The sequence below is a fragment of the Exophiala dermatitidis genome, assembly GCF_000230625.1.
Source record: "Exophiala dermatitidis NIH/UT8656 unplaced genomic scaffold supercont1.5, whole genome shotgun sequence".
Taxonomy (NCBI): Eukaryota; Fungi; Ascomycota; class Eurotiomycetes; order Chaetothyriales; family Herpotrichiellaceae; genus Exophiala; species Exophiala dermatitidis.
This window is the reverse complement of record NW_008751650.1, coordinates 411,176-430,467: the sequence shown is the minus strand read 5'-3', so window position 1 is coordinate 430,467 and position 19,292 is coordinate 411,176. Positions and strand designations below refer to the sequence as shown.

Sequence of the window (19,292 nt, the reverse complement as noted above, 5' to 3'; positions counted from 1 at the left end):
CTTCTTCTACGAAGTATTAATCTAGGTTCTTAATATACGCTAACTACTTCTTCTAGGCTAGGTTTAAGTTAGATTTATTCTTCGTAGTTAATCGAGCTATAATAGTATTCTTCTATTCTATATTATTATCTAGATATATAGTTTATTAGGCGTTTAGAGATACTTTTACGCTACTAGAGATCTATACTTTATTAGTAGAGCTCTCTTCTAGGAAATCGGGTTATTTAGAGATAATATCGAGAATAATAGCTTTTAATCTCTTACGATATTAAATATCTAAGTCGAACTTAGAAAATTCGTCGATCTAGCGTATAAGGCGCTTCGAAGGTATTCGAGTAGTATTTAGGTACTTTAGACTCTTATAATCGGTTACGATAATCGTTTTATATCTATTCTAGAGATATATAATCTAGGTTCGAAGAGCGTACTTAATAGCGAGAAGTTTCTTTTCGTATATAGAGTAGTTTAACTTAGCTCTATTAAGTTTCCGCCCGTTATAGGCGACTAGATACTACTTTCTATTAGGTCCTTCTTATAGAAGAATATAATCTAAAGTCTACTTAGAATAGTCTATTTCTACGTAGAAAGGCTTCGATTCGTCGACTTATTATAAAACTAGCTTAGTAGCGAGAGTCTTCTTAAGTATTTAGAAGACGTACTCGTATCTCGTATTATATCGAATAGGTCGGAACTTCCTTTTTCGGAGTTCGATATCCGCTTTAATTAATAAGTTAGATAGAGATATAGTAATTTTTATAAAGTCTTTAATAAATCTTCTATAGTATAAAGCTAAATCTAAAAACTAGCGTACTTTATATACGTTTCGAGACTAAGGCTATTCGAGGATAGTCTATATCTTTATAGACGTAGGTCGATACTTCCCGTTATCTACTATATACTCGTAGAATTTAAGCTATTAGATACTAATAATATACTTTAACGACTTCGTATATAGTTTATAGTTATATAATACTCGAAATACTAGTTTAAGATAGTATTCGTAATCTTCTTTAGTCTATAAGTAGATAACGATATCGTCTAAGTAGATAATTATAAACTTACTAATAAATTCTCGTAGAGCGTCGTTTATAATTCTTTAAAACGTTAAAGAAGCGTTAATAAGTTCGAACGATATAGCTAAGAACTTATATTTACTTAATCGCGTATTAAAGGCGGTTTTTTCGATAGATATCTTTTCTATCTAGATCTAGTAATATTCTTAGGTAAGATCGGCCTTCGAGAGCTAGCGAGCGGCTTCGATAGTATTAAGATAGTTCTAAATTCGAGATAAAGAGTAGATATTCTTAATAGTAATATTATTAAGAAGATAATAGTTAATATATATACGCTATTTATCTTTAGATTTAGGTATAAAGAGTATAGAGAAGCTCTATAGACTCTCTAAGAGTCGAATTAGACCTTATTCTAGTAAGATATAAATTTACCTATCTTATTTATCTCGATATTCTTTCGATAAAGAGTAGTAGAGTAAGTTAATAGACTTAGTATCGTTTATATCGATTTTATACTTAATATTCCGCTTCGTTAGAAACTTAGTAGATAATTCTTCTCGAAATACTATTTTAAATCTTTTAAGGATACGTCTAAAATATCTATTCTTAGTTCTAGATATTAAAGAGATTACTTTATTACTAGGACTCTATTCTTATATAAGATATAAGATAGAAGTCTAGTCGAGTATAGATAGTTTAGAAATCGTCTTCTAAGTTTTTCGAAAGCTAAGTAGATTTAATCCGACCTCTTCGATATCTTTATAGTTAATAGTTCGAAAGAATCGAAGAGGTATCGAAGTTAATTTCCTAGTCCTATTATATATTATTATACGTAAGTAACTAAAATCCTAGAAAGCGCTATACTTTCTTAGCTAGTTAAGTCTAAGAATAACGTCGTACGCGTCCTAATCTAAGATATAGAGTATCGTTTAAGCTTAAAAGTTATCGATAGTTAGACTTATTATAATAGTCTAATTAGAGAGAGTTATCTCGCTATTAGTAAGATATACTTAAAGAGATATACTCTAGATAATTTTATAGTTCTTATTTAGCTATTTAGTAACTCTTTTTAAGACGTAGAAGATATTAGAGCTAGTATTAAGAAGAATCGTAACGGAATAAGAGTTACTATACTACTCTAGTAATCTACTAGCGATATTATATTCCTAGATATAGTCTAAGTTATAATCGAAGACTTTAGTCGTATTAATAGTAACGTCTATTAGATTATTAAAAGAGAGGTTAAAGTCTAATAGGCTTATATCGATAGTCTTCGAAGAGTCTACGACTTCTTTATCGTCGCTAGATACTCTACTATCTAGCGACTCTTTTCTTTTCCTCGATAGCCTCGTCTTATAGACTTCTTCGGATTAGAATAATCTTTCTTTTAATAGCTAGCTTCTTTATAACCGAAGTAGAGACTATCGTCTTAATACTTTTAACGAAAGCTACTTAAGAATCTATATCCGTTTCTATAACTATATAAGTTTTAGTTTTAGTAGACGAGAAGAATTCTAGTCGAAGATCGTTAAGGATTATCTCGATATCTCTATTAGCGTTCTTTTAATCTAGTTAAGCGGTTCGAGAGAATTAAGAAGACTTTCTCGAGAAAAATCTTCTCGAGCGCTCTCGAAGAGAGACTATTCGATACGTATTAGCTTATATCTTTCGTTTACTTTTATTCGCGAAAAGAGCGTAGTCTCTATAGTTTTAGAGAAGTATAGTATCTAGAAGAAGTTCTATTCGATTTCGAATAGTCGTTCTAAGCCCTTATTTAAAAACGAGTAGATATTCGACGTCGCTAGAACGAGAGTTAAGATATAGCCTAAGAGTTTCGATCTTCTATCGAAATTCTTATACTATTCTTATTTATTTAAGAGAGTCGAACTCGTCTTAACGTTACTTCTACGTTCTAACGTCGCCGAACGCTATCTAGAATACTTTCTTTTATATCTTCTAGTTAGTTAGAAGTAGATTAATTCTAAGACTATATTTTATATCTTAGTATATAAGATTCTACTATACTAAGGCGTTATCTTTAAAATAGAAAGTTACTAGAGTAATACGTTCGCGGCCCGTTAGAGAACGTTTATTAACGACTTTCTTTATATCTAACTATCTCTCGATATAGATTAGCTAGATTCGCGTCGCGTCGTTATTTTAATAACTCTTATATCTTAGGGGCTTTTCGAGTTCTATTCCGCTAATATCTTAGAATAGATCTAATAATAAATACTATTAACTAGATAAGAGTCTAGATATATTCGTTTAGTCTATAGATAAGAGAGTAATCCTTAATAGGCCGTCCGTAGATATCGAAGCGAAGATTTCGAGAATTCTATAATATCGTAGGTAGTTAGCGAAAACCGCTATAGTCCTTTCTAGATTTCTAAGATAATTCTCTTCTAGAAGTCTATATATTTTCTATAGATTAGCTCCTTTTATAGAGATATCGATTTCTAATACTACTATTACTAGAGTTAAGAGAGTATTTATATAATATTTAGTATAGAAGAGCTTTTAAGCGTAGTTTACGAAATATAAGTAAGAAATAAGTAGAAGATAATATACGATAGAAGAAAGATAAGTAATCTTAAGAAGAATATATTCTTTATAGAAGCTTCTATCTCGTCTAGCGAAGGCGCTTTATAACTAGCTCTCGATATTCGAGACCGTCCCTAGCTAAATAGTACTCTAATCTCTTAAGAGGCCTTACTATATATCTTTCTTCTATCGATCTATTATTTCCTATCGTCTACGATAGTATAGATAGATCTAGATAGATCTAGATAACTATCTAGTCTCTACTAGTATAGTTTAGATAAGATTCTAATAAAGGATTTATTCTAATAATAATATTTCTTTATCTCTCGATATATTAAGCCCTTCGGCGATATCGTCGTTTATAATATCTAGATCGATAGAACGTAATCGAGAACGTTAAGATAGTCGTTACTACTATATCTTATATATATTATTAGCTATTATTCGTAGCTAAAGATATCTAAGAGTAGCGAGACTAAAATTTTTAAAGAAGAAAATTACTACTTACTACTATAATTTATCTTTCTTAATAAGAAATTTTTATCGTCTTTTATCGTTTAGAGAGTACGACTCTCGAAAGTCTTCGTTACGAAATTAGAAGAGATTCGTTAGACGTAAAAGATAGACTTCGAGCTAGAAATTTTCCTTATCGGTTAGTTTCGCTAGATATTAAGGCGGCTTTATCTATCTTTAATCGATTTCGCGTAGGAGAATATCGATCTTCTCGACGATCGACTACGCTTCTCTTCTTCTTAAGAGAGTATAGAAGTTCTTATAAACTCTAGTTTAAGATAGAGAACTATCTCGTCGCCGCTACTAAATATAATTTTACGGAGAACTTGTTCTATTTTAACGGGGCCTAGGGCCTCGTTAGACTATATACTTTCTAGGGGTTGTACGATAGTGTACGACGCTAGTCGAGACCGAAAGACAGTCCTCGACGTCTTTACAATGCTTGGCACGTAGGGTGCCCATTTTGTCATATAGCTGAGTGATGAACGTCAGCATACTACTAGTAGTACCTAGGTAGACGGGTATAGGAACCCGGTTTCGCACGTCCCGAGGATGAAAATGCAGAGCCATGCAAACTTGCAGTTCACTCTCAAAGCCAGGTGCCATATCAACGCAAAGGCAAGATCAAGGGTACCTAAGAATAGCCATATGCTGTGCCCGCCCCATTGGGAGGGTGCGCTGCATTCGATCCCATTTGCATTACATCTTCGCGCTCCGATTCCCTGGTCTGTGAAGCGCATCGGCCGCGACGAACGTTGTGGCGCAGACTCCTTCGAGTCGTCAATAAATGCAACCCCAGTCATGTCGCTTTCCCATGCATTTCATTAGATTTCGTAGCCGCAAACCTGAACTCTCCGTAATCGGTTTGATGCTCATCCCCAGCCTCCCCCAGACTCCATGACTTTGCAATGCTCGCCGACTTAAATCAGTAGCTTCCGATATCCATTTGGCTTGGCCCATTCCTCCCCGATGTAAGGGCTGTCCTTACAAGAGCCCCGAAATCAAAGTTCGATCCCGGAACCTAAGCAGGCTGTAGGTGGTGCATGGTTGGTCCGGACCGGCCAGTACGAGTCAACGAGGATAAGAATGGACTGCAGGATGCTGGTTATTGTACGGCGTCAACTTTCCGGTTCGCAAAACGAGAGAAACAGGAAGCCTGCCAGTGCACAAAATATTGCTATGCCAATAAGGACATGTCGGTTCCCCCCACCTCCCTCGGACACGTCCACAACTGACGCAGAATCATGGCACTACCTTTGCTGATACTGCATGCCTTGCTGCTGCTGTTGTTGCTGCTGCTGTTGTTGCTGCGCAGCCATCACTTGCTGGGCCTGCTGCATGTGCATTTGCTGCATCTGGTGTGCCTGTTGCTGCTGAAGAGCTGCCGCCATATTGGAATTCATACCCATCATTCCATTGGGCATTCCGCCGCCCTGCTGCTGCTGCTGCTGCTGCTGCTGTTGTTGCTGTTGCTGCTGGGCTTGTTGCTGAGCAATTTGTTGCTGGCGCATTTGTGCTTGCTGAATAGACATGTTGTTCAATTCCACCTGGCGTCGGCGCAAAGTTGCCATAGCCGCCGTTTTGGCTTGTGTCTGAACTTGCTGGATCTCGTTAGGTTGCAGCATGTTCGTGTTGCCGCCATACTTTGCTGCGGCCTGTCCCAAGAACCGTTGAGTGTAGGCTGCAAGAGTAGATTGGTAGAATTGTTGCACTGCAGGATTTTGTTGCAAACGCTGTTGCTGCTGTGGTGTACCGCCGCCCATGAGTTGAGCTTGTTGGGCTTGGGCGGCTAGCATCCTTTGCTGCTGTTGAGCCTGTGCTAACTGCGAAGCTTGCTGCTGAGGGGTGATGTGGGTGGGAGCGGGTGAGCTGTGCTGCGATTGTTGAAGGTTTTGGATTTGAGCTTTGACGTGCTCGGCCACAGACTGATTGTAGGCTTTTTGAGGGTTAGGTGACATATGCTGACTTTGCGGCGTGCCCTGCTGCATGGCCTGCTGCTGCTGTTGAGCTTGCTGCCGCTGTATGGCGGCCTGTCGATCGGCTTGAGCTTGTTGCTGTGCTTGCATGTGCGAGAGTTGAGCCTGCGACATCTGGGGCGTTCCGTTGGCCATGTGTTGTTGCATAGCCGCCTGCTGTGCCGCTTGTTGTTGCAAGGCATGACGCCTTTGCATCTCGGCAACTTGCTGGGGATTCAGCGGCCGTTGAATGCCATTCGCGGATTGACCTTGCATTCCCTGCATCATGCCGGCAGCCACCATTTGGGGCGTCGGGGCCACAGTGCTGCCATGTGGACTAGCTTGAGTGATTTGCTGTGCGGGAGTTCCCTGCCGCAGGATGGGAGTTGCGTTCCTCGGCGTACCCTGGGGCATCTGAGGCGTGCCGTGTCGGCTAGGTCCTTGCCCACTAGGGGCTCTGGCCATTGGCGCGCTGGGGTGGCCATGTTGTACAGCAGACCCTGGTCGCTGGGGTGACCCACGTCCTTGCTGCGAGCCTGACACAGCCATAGGATGCCCGCCTTGAGCAGCGCTCGTGACGACAGGCGATGAAGCCGCAAGAGGGGTACCTTGCCGGATGATTGGGGAGCCACGTTGCTGGGCGGCCATCATCTGGCTTTGCATATTCGGAGGGATCCCATTGACTTGCTGAGAGGACCTTTGCGCGGCTAGGCCCTGCTGCTGTTGTTGAGCCGCCATTGCGGCCTGCATTTCGCGCGCGCGCAAGGCTCTGGCTTCTTGTGCGCGTTGGATCATTATTCGTTTCCTCTCCTCTTCCTGTAGCCGCTCTTGTTGGCCCCGCCGGGTCTCATCTTCTTGCATTTGTCGGTCCTTCTCGCGCTGCTTTCGTTCCGCAATTTCCCTCTTGATATTATCAAGTGCATTAAACTTTTCGAAGCGTGGCTGGAAGAGTGCCGCCGCAGCCTGGCCATCCACGGCGCCTGAGTTCGCTGCTCCAGTGCCGCCAGCGGTCCGTTCATCCATAACGAGCATGAATCGTTCCTGTTCCTTCGCATGTGCATCCTCGGCAGCAAGTTCGGCGACGGTCCTCTTACGGCTCTTCGGTGAAGGGGGCCGCTCATTGCATAGAGGATCTTTCAGCATGTCGATCAGAGTTTCAGCTTCCTCGAGGCTGTCCACTGCGTTCAAGTATAACGGCGGCGCCGTAGCATTGACTATTCGTGCTTCATATTCCAAGAGATCTTTCGGGTCTATCCTCAACTTTTGCTTCTTCAGTGGAGGTCCCTTGTCGGACGACGGTGTCTGCGGCACACCGGAGATGGGAGTTTGGGGCGCCGCAGACCCAGTTGGCCGATTCGCAGCATTGGCTTGTGATTGCTTCCGGTTAACCGACTTAGGATCAGGCGCCATGGCATCGAGCACGAGGTCCATATGACGAGACATAATCGTCGGTCGGAGGGCGACATGGTAGATTTTCGGCTGGGGCTTCGACGACTTCGGTGCAGCATCGACAGTGTCATCGGAGTGGATTCCATCCCTGGCATCGCTCGATAAAGATTCCCTTCGTTCCTGTTTGAGAGGCGGTGATCTGGACGCTGATTGTTCTTTAGCTGGATACGGTACATACGGTGACGGAGTGATGTATTGGTTGTAGTTGTGTATTGAAAATGGTTTCTCGTCGTCGCCGCCAGTCTCCGAGGCGAGGGAGTCCTTGGAGATCGATTTGTGATCAACAACCCGGACGATCAGCCATCCGTCGTAGTATTTCACATCTGACTTCCGAAACTCTTCCACCATGTCATGCGGGATGGTGCCTTTTGCAAGGTGCTCAATGAAGACGCGCATCTCGGAATGATAACTGAAGCTTCCGTCTTGCTGATCGAAGCGAAAGTGGGTAGAGTGCAGATGGACGATTAGAGACGGCGGACATCCTTTGAATTTCCGCAGGATGTAGGATTCCTTGGGCACTATAAATTGTGGTGTTAGCGGTGCTCCAAAGCATTTTGAGTCTACGACAGACGAACCATATGGCTCCGGGATTCTCTTGGCCGCCCGCTTGTCGAGAGTTGCGTTGTCCGCTGTGTTGTTCCGCGTAGATGGCCGTTGGGGACGTCGCGTCGGTCGGGCCATGCCATTAGCCGTTGTGCTGTTATTTGTGGACGACGCGGTGGTCGGGGTCTGGCCTGGTAGGCTTTTCCTTGCGCTCGCCGGCGAGGACGACGGTGCTGCCTTGCCGCCATTCCCATTTGTATGTACCGTAGGCGTCGGCGGCTTCTTCATCTTGGTGGCCGTGCCACTCGGCTTAGCCACAACCGCAGCCATCATGGACAGAAGTGCCCCGCGCTATTCCCAGTTGCCGGTCTTCCAAGTATGTCAAATTCCTACTCCGAAGCCGTGTAAACCTCTGGGGAAGGTGCTCGGCCAGTCTGCGACGCTTGTGGCCAGACGCGCATCATGAGGGGCAGTAGACGCAGTCAGGCACCGTTGCAGGAGGTTTCTCGGTGGATCCGAACTCGCTCTGGGTATATCAGAGTCTGTCAAGAGTGCGACTATGACATTATAGAAAACATAGCGCAAGTAAGATGGAAATATGCAAATGTTTGAGCGTAAACCGATGCGCAGTCGCAACACGCTTCGGTCGATGTCTCGATAAGGTCCCAAATGCTTGGCGTTGGCCGCAGTCCGCCCCGGCCTCACGTGCCTGCGTCTCTCCGCTTGATTCACAGTTGCCCCCCTTTTCGCTGGCCTTGCATGACTCGCGCGTGGGGGTTGCTTACATGTACAGATTTCTTCACATGAGACTCGGAGCCTCGAGAGCCATCTACTACTGTACATATTGTATATTTTAATACGAGGGTCACCATCTTCTTCGCGCTCACGTCCACAGTTTTCAGTCCATGATGTCTTATATCTAACTCCTGATATCTTGCCCGTTTGCACAGAGACAAAATCGCGCGTCATCTCCTTTCTGTCAGCTCCACCTGGAGAATTCTAAACCACATATCTCCCTCCGCCCCTGGTCCATACAGGTCAAGGCTGCTCAGCACTCTTCTCAGCCATCCTTGCAAACACAGGGCTCGGATCAAGGTACACTTCTGCCCGATAGCACTTAAAAGAACCGTCATGGCCCTCACGCATGTAGAATGCTCCAAACCCCGGGATACTGATATCTTGAGAGGGGAGGTCTCCTTTCACACGGTACCGGATGCGCGTTGCCTGGTATATGCGCGGTGCGACGAAGTCGAAGTATAAAATCTCGTGCTCCATCAAGTCCAGTTGCGGAAAGACTTGTTCAAACATGGCTCGCACTTCGGCCCCTTTCAAAACCGGATTGTTGGCGTACTGGAGTTCGATATCTTCGGTCATGAATTCACGACACCAGGACTCTGCATCGAGACTGGCACTGCCTCGATGAAACTGCAAGACCGACCGATGGGTTAGTCGTATTGATGCTTATAGCGAACTAGATGTTGGCATCATGAGATATGCGTGTCACTTACTGCCTCAAGCCATGCCTGTATTTTGTCCCTTTGCTGGTCTGAAGCCATGGTGACGCCTCCTCGTAGGCCAGGATATTTCGAAGAACGAGTGACAGTAGCCCTTGAGAGGAAGCCGAGAAGGATGTCCCTCCCGTCTCCGTGCACTTGATATTAAATCCCAAAGTACCCAAATTCTGCATTTGTCAGCGGACGACACTCGTGCGAAGGGCCGCAAGCCCAGGTGGGTCATTCCATCCACTTGAAGACCATTACCGCACGATGTTGGCTTCTTTGATTACTAGCTATAGTATACATCGTACATCCCGTTGTACAATGGACAGATGAGTACCATAATCGGAACTGTGTTGCAACGGGGTTGAGATGGCCTGATTGAGGGAGATACGGAGTCTTGGATCTGATGGCTTGATTGGCCTTTGCTCCGAACTACATTTCTTTCCTATAAGGATAAAGCGTGTCAGGAAGCCGCTTCAGCAATACTCAAATCAAAACGAATAGCAGCCCTCGATAATTAGTGGAAATGCGGGATTCTATTTTGGGCGTCACGGCTTTGAATACAGCTGTGCAAGAAACAATCGAAATGGGCATTATTAATCACGGACGACGGACTAGTCCTTCCCGTCCACACGTCTTTGCCAGTCCTCCCCAACCTTGAGGCTCTCCACCACTGCGACGCGTTTTCCAAGACCGGTCCGCTCCTCCTTTTGCCACCATGTCTGTGGTTTTTGGGCAACCGATTCATCGTCGGTGTCGACCAATCCACCATGACCACCTTCATCACCGATCACAACAACTGTCTGCCGAACCCAGCCGGAAAGATCTGCCACAATTTCTCCATCTCGTCCGCAGAGGGATTCCTGGATGTAGACTGTCTCAGGAGCAAGACTTCGTAAGATGTGTTTGTGGCCATGAGGGGTGGTGTAAGGTAAGATTAAAGTCTCCTGGTCTACAATCTCTAGCGCTTGGCTGTAGAGAGTTTTGTAAAGGGAGGGTGGTTCGTCGATCGGCATGGGATCAACATGTGCCAGAATGGCCTCGTCGGTCCTGGAGGGAAATTCCCCTGGGGTGTGAGCCGGTGTTTGAGCGTCTGTCTGGCTGATATTTGAAAATGACGATGTTATGGACTGTGACGCTCTCCTTGCAGCGATTGGACAGAGCGGGTGGTCCTTGAGGTTGGGAGCATAAATGAGAACGAAGACTCTTGTCGTGTCCGGGTCAATATATTCCGCAAGATGTGCGAGCATAGACTGTTTTCGATATTTGGTCAGCCGACATCATCATATTGGTAACTGGGGAATACTTACGGCGTGATCAGCATCGTCGGACTCATCATCAAGCGCTGGACCGACCGAAGACACGACAACGGCAACATTCTTCCTCTTTTGTCTTGCGATAGATGCATATTTCGGAATGTCAACTTCTCCGGAAAAGAACTCCTCCGCCGTACCGCGGCGCCGTATGCCTTGCTTTCTCTCTCTTTCGTTGTCTCGCTGTTCTGCTTCTTCACTCCACCGCTCGTGGTCTTCATAGGCCTCAGGGCCTCCTCCGCTCAACGAGCTGATGGCGGCACCGAACATCGCCCCCGCTGCTGCAACTCCGGACGAGATTGGGTTATTCGCCCAGTCGTATGACTGGCCTTGACCCTGAGAAGGATCCTGAACAGGCGTCGTCGATCGGCCAAAGCCAAGTGCACTGGACATTCTGGCAACCAAGCCAGAACCTTCTTGCTGTTCCACTGCAGTCGAACGAGCGGTAGTGTACTGTGTCTCGTTGCCCGGGAAGCCGGGCGGTGCACCTGGCGGGCCCTGGAATTCCCCGGGTGCTGGAGCCACAAACCCTCCAGGCTGCTGAGGTCCAGGCATCATAGGACCTTGAAAGCCACCAGGTGCTGCTGGACCAGGAGGCACCGCTCCGCTCATGCTCGCATAGTCAGGCGGCGGAACACCTCCCGGGTATTGTTCTTCGTCACTTGAGTCCTCCTCGTCATCGCGGCGCTCACTCCAAATCCATGCTGCCAAGCCGACCGTTGCAGCAGTCACGGTGAGTACTAGCGGTACCCAGTATCCAAGCGTTGACCTGCTACCTGAATACCCGTAACCACCGGCGTTTGTGGTTCTCCGCCTGCGCTCCGTCACAGTGTATTTGTAGGACATAATGTCTATGCCCGTGTCACTAGGCCGGGAAGGCCGTGACGGGCATCAAGGGGACTGGAAGGACTTCCAAATACGAGGCAATGCAATTGTAAGGCGCAAGGCCTTGCCTGAGGCGGAGTCAGGAATCGGCTTGTCTGCTGGCTTTTGCCCAGTGGTACCGAGGTATCCTTGCCGCTCTCAACTGGCGCGGCCTCGAGATCCTGACGCACTCAACGCACTGACCAAAAATGTCGCTGACGGAGATATAGATATCAGTAGGGTAGCGGTGAGGAGAGAGTGTGCACGGGTACGAGAGGATGCGCTGGAGCTGGTAGATATGAATCCGCGTGGCTGGTTGCGCACTTGAAGCTGGCACTCTCCGAATCCAGTATGGAATCATTCCCAGCCTGCGGCAACTGGCGCGTTGGCGCATCCCCCACATGTGCCAATCGAGTGGTCTGTTAGCACGCAGACCAGTAACCCATGCGCTGTTTGGAGCATGACCGCCGCTCTCCGAGACAGACACCATCAGCTCAACAAAGACATCTGCGTCCTGCGGAACCGCTTCGACCTGTTTCCCAGCCTGCAAGATGGAGTCGTCTTCTGTACGGCGCCGAGGACCCAAGATTGAGCCATCGCCGGACACCAACAGGACTCAAAAGTCCCAAGCTGGCGAGATCGAGGAAGGCACTGACCGCGCAATATCCCTTCTCGACGTCTTGCGGATTATCATTACTCTATTCGCTGTCTCATGCGCCTTATCATACTACCTGACGTCTGGGTCCTCGTTGTTTTGGAACTACAATCCCTGGTTCTCCCACCCTGCGCAAGTTGTTCGTTGGTGGAAGGGTCCATTACTTTTAACGCCTGAACAGTTGGCAGAGTTCAATGGCACCGACCCACAAAAGCCGATATATCTTGCAATCAATGGAACAATCTTCGACGTTAGTGCAGGAAGGCACACTTACGGTCCTGGTGGAAGTTACGAAGTGTTTGCTGGCAGGGATGCCAGTAGAGCGTTTGTCACAGGTTGTTTTCTGGAGGATCGAACTGGTGATCTTAGGGGAGCCGAGGAGATCTATATACCCATCGATGATCCAGAAGAGGAGATTACAAGCGGAGCAAGGAAGACGCGGGCAGAGAAAGAGCGGAGGGATGCAAAGAAGCGCGTCTTGCAGGAAGTAAGAAAGTGGGAAGAATTCTACAAGAACCATCCGAAATACTTCGAGGTCGGAAAGGTAGTCAACGTGTCCGAGTACACGGGAGAACCACCCAAGCTTTGCGAGGCTGCTCAGAAAGGGAGGCCGCAGAGGAAGAACATGAAGAAGGCAGACAACAAAACACCCGGCAAACCAGTACAATAAAACAATCATGGGAGGAGCCTCGTTGCATAACGCATGAGAAACATTTTCAGGATAGAAAAAACAATGGCAGAGACGTGATGTCCATTTGTGGCCGAGAGCTCAGACATTCTCATTGGAGTTCGTACGCTGAGTCACATATCTAGAAGCGTATCTGAAGCGGACTTGCTGTGATAAGCGAAGAGCTTCAACATTGTCGTGCTGATGGCTGCTTCCATCGGTTGTTTCTGCTCATGTCCATTTTGGGGGGATCTTCTGCGCGCCCAAAGCCATTCCCATCCATTCCTGCTCCGCGAAGGTAGCCAGACCGTGGTTCGTCGCCAGAGAGTTGATTTGAATTCAGCAGGCAAGAAGATCGTTCGAGTTTTGAGAGACACCCCGGCCGGTCGAAGGCATGGTCATTTAATCGCTCTCGGCTGCCGCTCTCGTGTAGATGCTGCCACTGTGGTGGTGGACAACCTTGCGGATGACGCCGCGATCCTCAAGGTCGGCAAGGGCCTTTCGTGCTAACGAGCCATTGATCTTCAATCTGTCGACCAGAACGGCCACGGTGATGAGGCGGTACGATTGGACGTCCTTGTTGAGCTTGTCGGAAGTGGCCTTGTCCAGAACAACGGCGTGGTTGGCCTTGTCCTTGACTGTATCGATGCAATCGCAAGTCAGCCACTTGATCTTGTACACCTAAACTGATGCAAGAGATGGAAACGTACCCTTTCCCTTCGACCACTTCTTCTTTTGTTTCTTGCCGCCGGAGGATGCTGCGGGCGCCTAATATTATCGTCAGTAAGTTGTCCTTCACTCGAGTCTAGCGATTTGCGAGCGCATGCGTACCATTGTTGCGGTGTTTGTCTTGAAGGATGGTAAGGTGATCGGAGAGCGAGGTTGAACTTGTAGCTGGATGAGAAGTTCTATGCCCGCACTTCTGAAAATGGCTATAGGGCATGAGTCTTGGCATTTGGGTTTGAGCGTGACTTGCAGTGGGAGGCGGCAGGCGCAGCGTACTAGTATGTGGGCCGTGCGGTAATGCACAGTACTACTGGTACTACGACATTTCTGCAATATAAATCCTGGGGCATTCAGACAGCTATTGGAGCGCCGGAGGAGAGATTTACAGTCCAGACTGCCTACACTGCAATGCGTTCGGCGACGACGATTCTGCACAACTCTTGTATTTGCCATTCATTGGGTAGTTGCGCTATTTGGATCATTCGTGACAGTGGCTCCAATGAAGGCCGTTTTCAAGTCAAACTTTTGGGGTATTTTTTCGCCCTTGCTCGTGCCATCGTGGTATGCCTCAGTTCAAGTATCTAGTAGAAGAAACCAATGATCTTTCCGGAGACATGCTTTCTTCTGGCCTCCTCGTGGTCCATGATACCAGCGCTGGTGGTGAGAACAATGTAGCCGAATTGACGAGATGGCAACAGCTTGACAACCCACTTCTCGAGGTCGCGGAGTTGGACGTTGTAGCGAGGAGAGATAACACCGGTCTTGTTCAAGCGACCGTTGAGTTGAATAACCACTTTGCCGCTGCGGTGGTCATCGACTTCCTCGAATTCGCCAATGTAGCCTAGAGACAAGTCCGTCAGTAAAGTGGTCGGGGACATGGGGATATGTCGCAGAAATGTCGCGGCCGAATAAACATGTACAAACATGGGGAAAGGAAAGCAAATGTGTAAGATCGACCGCGAAAGAAGCTTAATCTCTCGGGCACTTAAAGGGCAGGGGTTGTTGAGAAGTCATTGAACCACCGCCTAGTTATCAGCCCGACCCTATGGTGCAACCTGGAATTCCCCCTCTTCCTGCGACGGTGCGAAACTGCGCGAATATGGACGTACCGTGCTTCTGCATGACAGACAAGAACTTGATGATGACCTTGGAGCTCGGTCGGATCATGACTTGGCGCTTGCCAGCCTTTTCGGCGTTGTTGATGCTCTTGAGAGCATCGTTCAGGACGGAAGTTCGGACCATGTTGGCGGTGTTGTGGTGTTGAGATTCTCAAGTCGTGAAGACGAGGACTTGAGGTGTCTGCAGTCACATGGTATGGTTAGTCTCCAGTAGCCTCGAGCACGAAGAGTGCCCAGTCAAGGGTTCTTCAGCTCGTGTCGCAAAAGATGAGCGTATCCAAAACTGCGAATTCTGTCCTGGAAACGTCACAGACCAGGACAACAGTAAGATTGCTCATCTTAGGCTAGCTGAAGAGGGCCCGGGTTCAGACATACCTCAGGAAGGGAATTAGAGTTGACGAGAGGGAGTTGTCGATGTTGGGTCGTGGAAGGAGATTGTAACTGCGCTGCCTCCAAAAGCAGGTGGAAATTGATTGTGCTTCGCCAAGATTTATTTCCACTAGTCCCAACTGGGCTACCATTTGCATCTCGACCAATCAAAATGCTTCAGCCATTTACAGCCTTGTCACCACAGCCTTGCACGACGAAGCCTCAAGTCCCGGCTTTTGATTCGTGTTTGTACTGTGTACAATGGGCAGTGCTACCATTTCTAGTCGTAACCCTCTTGTATCATTGCTGAATGCCCTTCATTGAATGTCCTGCGCGTCAGGTCTCCATCTTCGGGTTTCCAAATATTCGGCTAGGAGAATGACGATCTACCCATCTTCTCGCAGCCGTCTGCTACCCCAATTGATGACTCCTAGATCTCAGGATCAACGATGATTGCTAGAACAAAATAAGTTCCGAGCAGCTGATTTGTTCATCAGTAGATGCAATTGAATATTGTACTAGGCAGACTTACCGAGGCGGTAAGAGCAGTAAGCACAACCACCACCGCCCCACTTCCAACGATCCGGCTCTTTGCCATAACATTCTGGCAGACGAAAAATCTCCAAGCCCCGACGATTGCGACGATGATAGCGATGACCAGCGACGCAGCCGCCACTGGAAGGCCCATCGCATAATCGCTCAGCTTGCCATGAGGTGGCGGGTTGTGCTTTAGCCGGTAAAGCTGGAGAATGACTATACGGCGAGATTCGCAATTGTAGCCGAGGTCCTGATATATGCAAGAAAGACACGTTCGTTGGCGAGATGATCTCGTGCATGTGAGAGCGGGATATCATCAAAGATCGCTAGACTAGGGACCGGCAGGCTCTTCCAAATCGTCGACCGAACGGCTGCCGTTCTTTTCTTTGGTACATTGGTATCCGGCAGGCGTGAGGTTCTCTCTGCGGGAACCGACCCCCGGGATGATAATCGGCTTAGTTCATACTGCTGATGTTGGTGCTGTTCCTCTTCATTTTGAGCATGATTGGCAAGGCGGCGTGCGTTTAACATGGAACAGATATCCTACCGGGCAAAATTTCTTTGCGGCTGATCAGGACTGAATCAAAAAGGGTCCTATACGCAAGAAACCATCATGTCGATGTTTTGGACATTGGTTACATGCTTGATACTGTTGCGCATCAACATGGACAACGGTAGTAGTAGTACATCCTTCATTTAATGTTCAAAATGAATGGCCAATCGCTTTAAGCCTACAAATAATCCAGATATCGCCATACAGTTTCACTGTCACCATTGAGCCCGCAGGGAGGCAAGGTCCAATATCGAGTTAAGAGCCTTTAAGATCTAATGACAATAAAATACGTGGACCAAAGTTGGTCAATTTTCCATACTGATCAAAAGTGGTCCTTCAACAACTCGAAGGTGGGAAGGTTCAGCAGATCGAGTAGAGAGATTGATTAGCCGCGAAACACGTCCTGAGGCACGGTGGAGAGAATAATGTCAACGGCGCAGCCTCGAAGACTGGTGGTACATAACACTAATATGGGAACGGTGGCGCATGGACTGACAGTGCATACCAATACAAGGCAGGATAAGGTGTTTGAAGCGTCAGTCTGTTCACCGCAGACTCATTGAGGAGTGTGCCGTCCTTAAGACTGTAGCGGACGGCTCTCGACCAACAGTAGAGAAGGCGAAGCCTCAAGCTGCAATACGCCCCAAGAAACGGCGAATACAGCTGAATATCTTGATTCTCTTGAAGGGAGATCTTGTCCATAGGGCGGGAGTCGTTGCAATATGGTCACCTGATCCCTGCGTGCCGCCAATATCTGTAGACGATTTCCAGGTGTCCAAGTAAATAAGTGATGCACTGCACCAATGAACTGCCCTGCGCGGAAGTGAATGCCAACACGCCATACGCGACGGCCACTTGTTTGCCTGTGTCCCATTATTCTGCCTTGACTGCATTCTGAACAAGATACTACCCTCCAGAGGGCAACATTGCAGACAACGCTGCTGTGACGGTAATCGACCACTCCAGTCCCAATGTCGGAGCCTCCTCTTCAGCAGATTGTGGCGAGGGATTTCGTGTACTTCTGTCATGATGCTTGCCTTTCCAGTTTCGCCGGGTCGGTTGACGAGGACTCGTTCATGACAGAGCAAGACATTTCCAGTTACATTCTTTCTGCCAACCCAACACTGCACCAAAAACTGGACGGCGTTGTTGTCCCCAGCACCCATCTGCCTTTTGACAAGGGCGATTCTGCAGATCAAACTTCGCCAGAAGTAGAAAGTCCCAACACACAGCTTGAGCAAACAGCCTCGTCGGACCGGCAATTCCAACGAAGACCAGCGGTGTTCGACTGGAATTCCCTAGTCAACAACAAACGAATTTCGGCGGTCGGACTTGATCTTGAGGATCAGCCGCTTCAGTTTGTCTTTGGTAAGCATCTGAGTATTGAATATCCCTGCAGCGTTGACTAACGTTATAGATCGGCACCGCTTCACCGTGCGCGAACATAGTGATCCCGAGACCATCTACTCTTGCTCCTCTCCTGCCTGTCAATATGAACTGAACCTCATCCCCTTCGGAGCCCTCTTGGGTATCGTAACGAATGAAGCTTGGAATCCAAACACCGCCTTGACCACAGGGCAGCTAAGAACGGTGCATTACTGTTTCAGTTGTCTCGAAGAAGAACTGAAACGCATGTTCGCAAACAAGATGGCGCAACGGTTGTTCCCGCAGGTTGTCGATGGTGCGTATGACAATGAAGCTGTGCACGAATCAGCGGAGAGACTGCATCCCACCCTCGAAACCAAGGAACTCAAGTGGATGTACTTTCCTCAAGAGGCGCCCTTGAGTCCGGGAACAGGTTCAAACACCAGAAGAGGCATTCTGTTGCGACGACAAAAGCAATACGAGATTGAACGCATCTTACAAGATGTCAAGGAGAAGGATTCCAGAAAAGAAGAGCACATGAGGACTCTCGAGAAAACAGATCCAGAATCGACAGGGCTGATCATCCACAAGCGACGAGACATCTCACCTTTCCGCAACAGATACAAGAAGCAGGGCCTCGAGTATCGCAGAGCCTCCAACCAGTTTGGAAACATCAAGTCGCCGGCAAGCGGTGCAAACGCCAAGTCAGTGGTTTTTGACACGGGCGACCACACTGCGCTGCGCTGCTTCTGTGGGGAGCCACCAGATGGCGATTGGATGATCCGCTGCAGTTCGTCATGGTGCATGTTCGGGGTGGTCCATATGAGATGCTCTGGCCTCGACAACATCGCTTCTGTTGGCGAAGTGTTCATCTGCAAGTACTGCGAAACTGCCAATATTGCCAACTCTCAGGATGATCGTTCAGATGACATAGGCGACGAGAGTGTGCTGCGCTCGAATGGCGGCCGCACACAGTCTGGCTACCGCGCCACCAAACGACATATCGCACCAAAGCACAACAAGACGGATGTGATCGAGCCTGAGGGAGAGGACGGAGCTGTGGTCGGGGACACCGGTCTTGGTCGCACTTACAGTTCAGGATTTACCGCTGTCAACAGTCCGGCCCCGAAGGGCATGTAGCATTGTGGTTTCCCCCTACACAGTCGAGGACGAACAGCCTACTCGGGGCGGTAAGCGACTGAAGTCTAGCAGAGGTTATCCCGTTCCGAGGGGTTGGAGGAAAGGTCATTCTGCCGTGGAACTAAGTTGCGTCTTGACGAGATCCCTTCCAACATAGGATAACGGATGTGATCGGACCAGCGCAGGCATTATTGGAGCTTTGAGTGATAGGATATTGAGATCATCCCTCCCTTCATACTGGCTTCAGAAGATACAAATCAGAGCTAGGAGAAGTAGAAATGTGATGCGCACCAGCTGATGTGGTCTGTCGCAATTATGTAATCCTGCCGCCAAGCGAGGCGACATTCACGTGAATTCATTCATCACTCTGACTAATCCTGTTCGCGTTAGTACCCAGCCATCACTGCGCCAGCTTGCTGCTTTTTCTTCAACCGTCTTCTATCAGCCGTGACGAATTTTAAGAGTCCTT

At 47.5% G+C, this 19,292-nt stretch overlaps 8 protein-coding genes across 8 annotated transcripts; 2 read left to right on the top strand and 6 right to left on the bottom strand.

Annotated features, from left to right (window-relative positions):
* Positions 1-5,320: 5,320 nt before the first annotated feature.
* On the bottom strand, positions 5,321-8,347 carry HMPREF1120_05758 (transcription factor SPT20; the record flags this gene model as incomplete). Its single annotated transcript, XM_009159944.1, has 1 exon — positions 5,321-8,347. One exon carries the CDS (start codon positions 8,345-8,347, stop codon positions 5,321-5,323), a length of 3,027 nt encoding a protein of 1,008 aa, XP_009158192.1.
* A 708-nt stretch (positions 8,348-9,055) lies between these two features.
* HMPREF1120_05757 (uncharacterized protein) lies at positions 9,056-9,573 on the bottom strand (the record flags this gene model as incomplete). The annotated part of the gene is made up of 2 exons (XM_009159943.1): positions 9,056-9,442; positions 9,526-9,573. 2 exons carry the CDS (start codon positions 9,571-9,573, stop codon positions 9,056-9,058), a joined length of 435 nt encoding a protein of 144 aa, XP_009158191.1.
* A 557-nt stretch (positions 9,574-10,130) lies between these two features.
* HMPREF1120_05756 (uncharacterized protein) lies at positions 10,131-11,675 on the bottom strand (the record flags this gene model as incomplete). The annotated part of the gene is made up of 2 exons (XM_009159942.1): positions 10,131-10,769; positions 10,827-11,675. The coding sequence occupies 2 exons, from the start codon at positions 11,673-11,675 to the stop codon at positions 10,131-10,133; spliced, it is 1,488 nt and encodes a 495-aa protein (XP_009158190.1).
* A 222-nt stretch (positions 11,676-11,897) lies between these two features.
* HMPREF1120_05755 (dihydrofolate reductase) lies at positions 11,898-13,384 on the top strand. Its single transcript, XM_009159941.1, has one exon. The coding sequence runs from the start codon at positions 12,245-12,247 to the stop codon at positions 13,016-13,018; it is 774 nt and encodes a 257-aa protein (XP_009158189.1). The 5' UTR covers positions 11,898-12,244; the 3' UTR covers positions 13,019-13,384.
* Positions 13,385-13,417: 33 nt separating this feature from the next.
* Positions 13,418-13,849, bottom strand: HMPREF1120_05754 (S25 ribosomal protein; the record flags this gene model as incomplete). The annotated part of the gene is made up of 3 exons (XM_009159940.1): positions 13,418-13,653; positions 13,726-13,783; positions 13,847-13,849. 3 exons carry the CDS (start codon positions 13,847-13,849, stop codon positions 13,418-13,420), a joined length of 297 nt encoding a protein of 98 aa, XP_009158188.1.
* A 473-nt stretch (positions 13,850-14,322) lies between these two features.
* HMPREF1120_05753 (40S ribosomal protein S22) lies at positions 14,323-14,990 on the bottom strand (the record flags this gene model as incomplete). Its single annotated transcript, XM_009159939.1, has 2 exons — positions 14,851-14,990; positions 14,323-14,582 (listed from the first exon to the last, which is right to left on the bottom strand). Exons 1-2 carry the CDS (start codon positions 14,981-14,983, stop codon positions 14,323-14,325), a joined length of 393 nt encoding a protein of 130 aa, XP_009158187.1. The 5' UTR covers positions 14,984-14,990.
* A 668-nt stretch (positions 14,991-15,658) lies between these two features.
* On the bottom strand, positions 15,659-15,916 carry HMPREF1120_05752 (uncharacterized protein; the record flags this gene model as incomplete). The annotated part of the gene is made up of 2 exons (XM_009159938.1): positions 15,659-15,709; positions 15,761-15,916. The coding sequence occupies 2 exons, from the start codon at positions 15,914-15,916 to the stop codon at positions 15,659-15,661; spliced, it is 207 nt and encodes a 68-aa protein (XP_009158186.1).
* Positions 15,917-17,126: 1,210 nt separating this feature from the next.
* Positions 17,127-18,852, top strand: HMPREF1120_05751 (uncharacterized protein). Its single transcript, XM_009159937.1, has 2 exons — positions 17,127-17,686; positions 17,736-18,852. Exons 1-2 carry the CDS (start codon positions 17,290-17,292, stop codon positions 18,821-18,823), a joined length of 1,485 nt encoding a protein of 494 aa, XP_009158185.1. The 5' UTR covers positions 17,127-17,289; the 3' UTR covers positions 18,824-18,852.
* The last annotated feature ends 440 nt before the right edge of the window (positions 18,853-19,292 follow it).

Bases quoted from the DNA above. Each gene is read 5' to 3' on its own strand.
- HMPREF1120_05755 (XM_009159941.1), top strand. From the start codon at position 12,245: ATGGAGTCGTCTTCTGTACGGCGCCGAGGACCCAAGATTGAGCCATCG.
- HMPREF1120_05751 (XM_009159937.1), top strand. From the start codon at position 17,290: ATGTCGGAGCCTCCTCTTCAGCAGATTGTGGCGAGGGATTTCGTGTAC. The intron at 17,687-17,735 runs GTAAGCATCTGA...CTAACGTTATAG, and splicing joins GCCGCTTCAGTTTGTCTTTG to ATCGGCACCGCTTCACCGTG.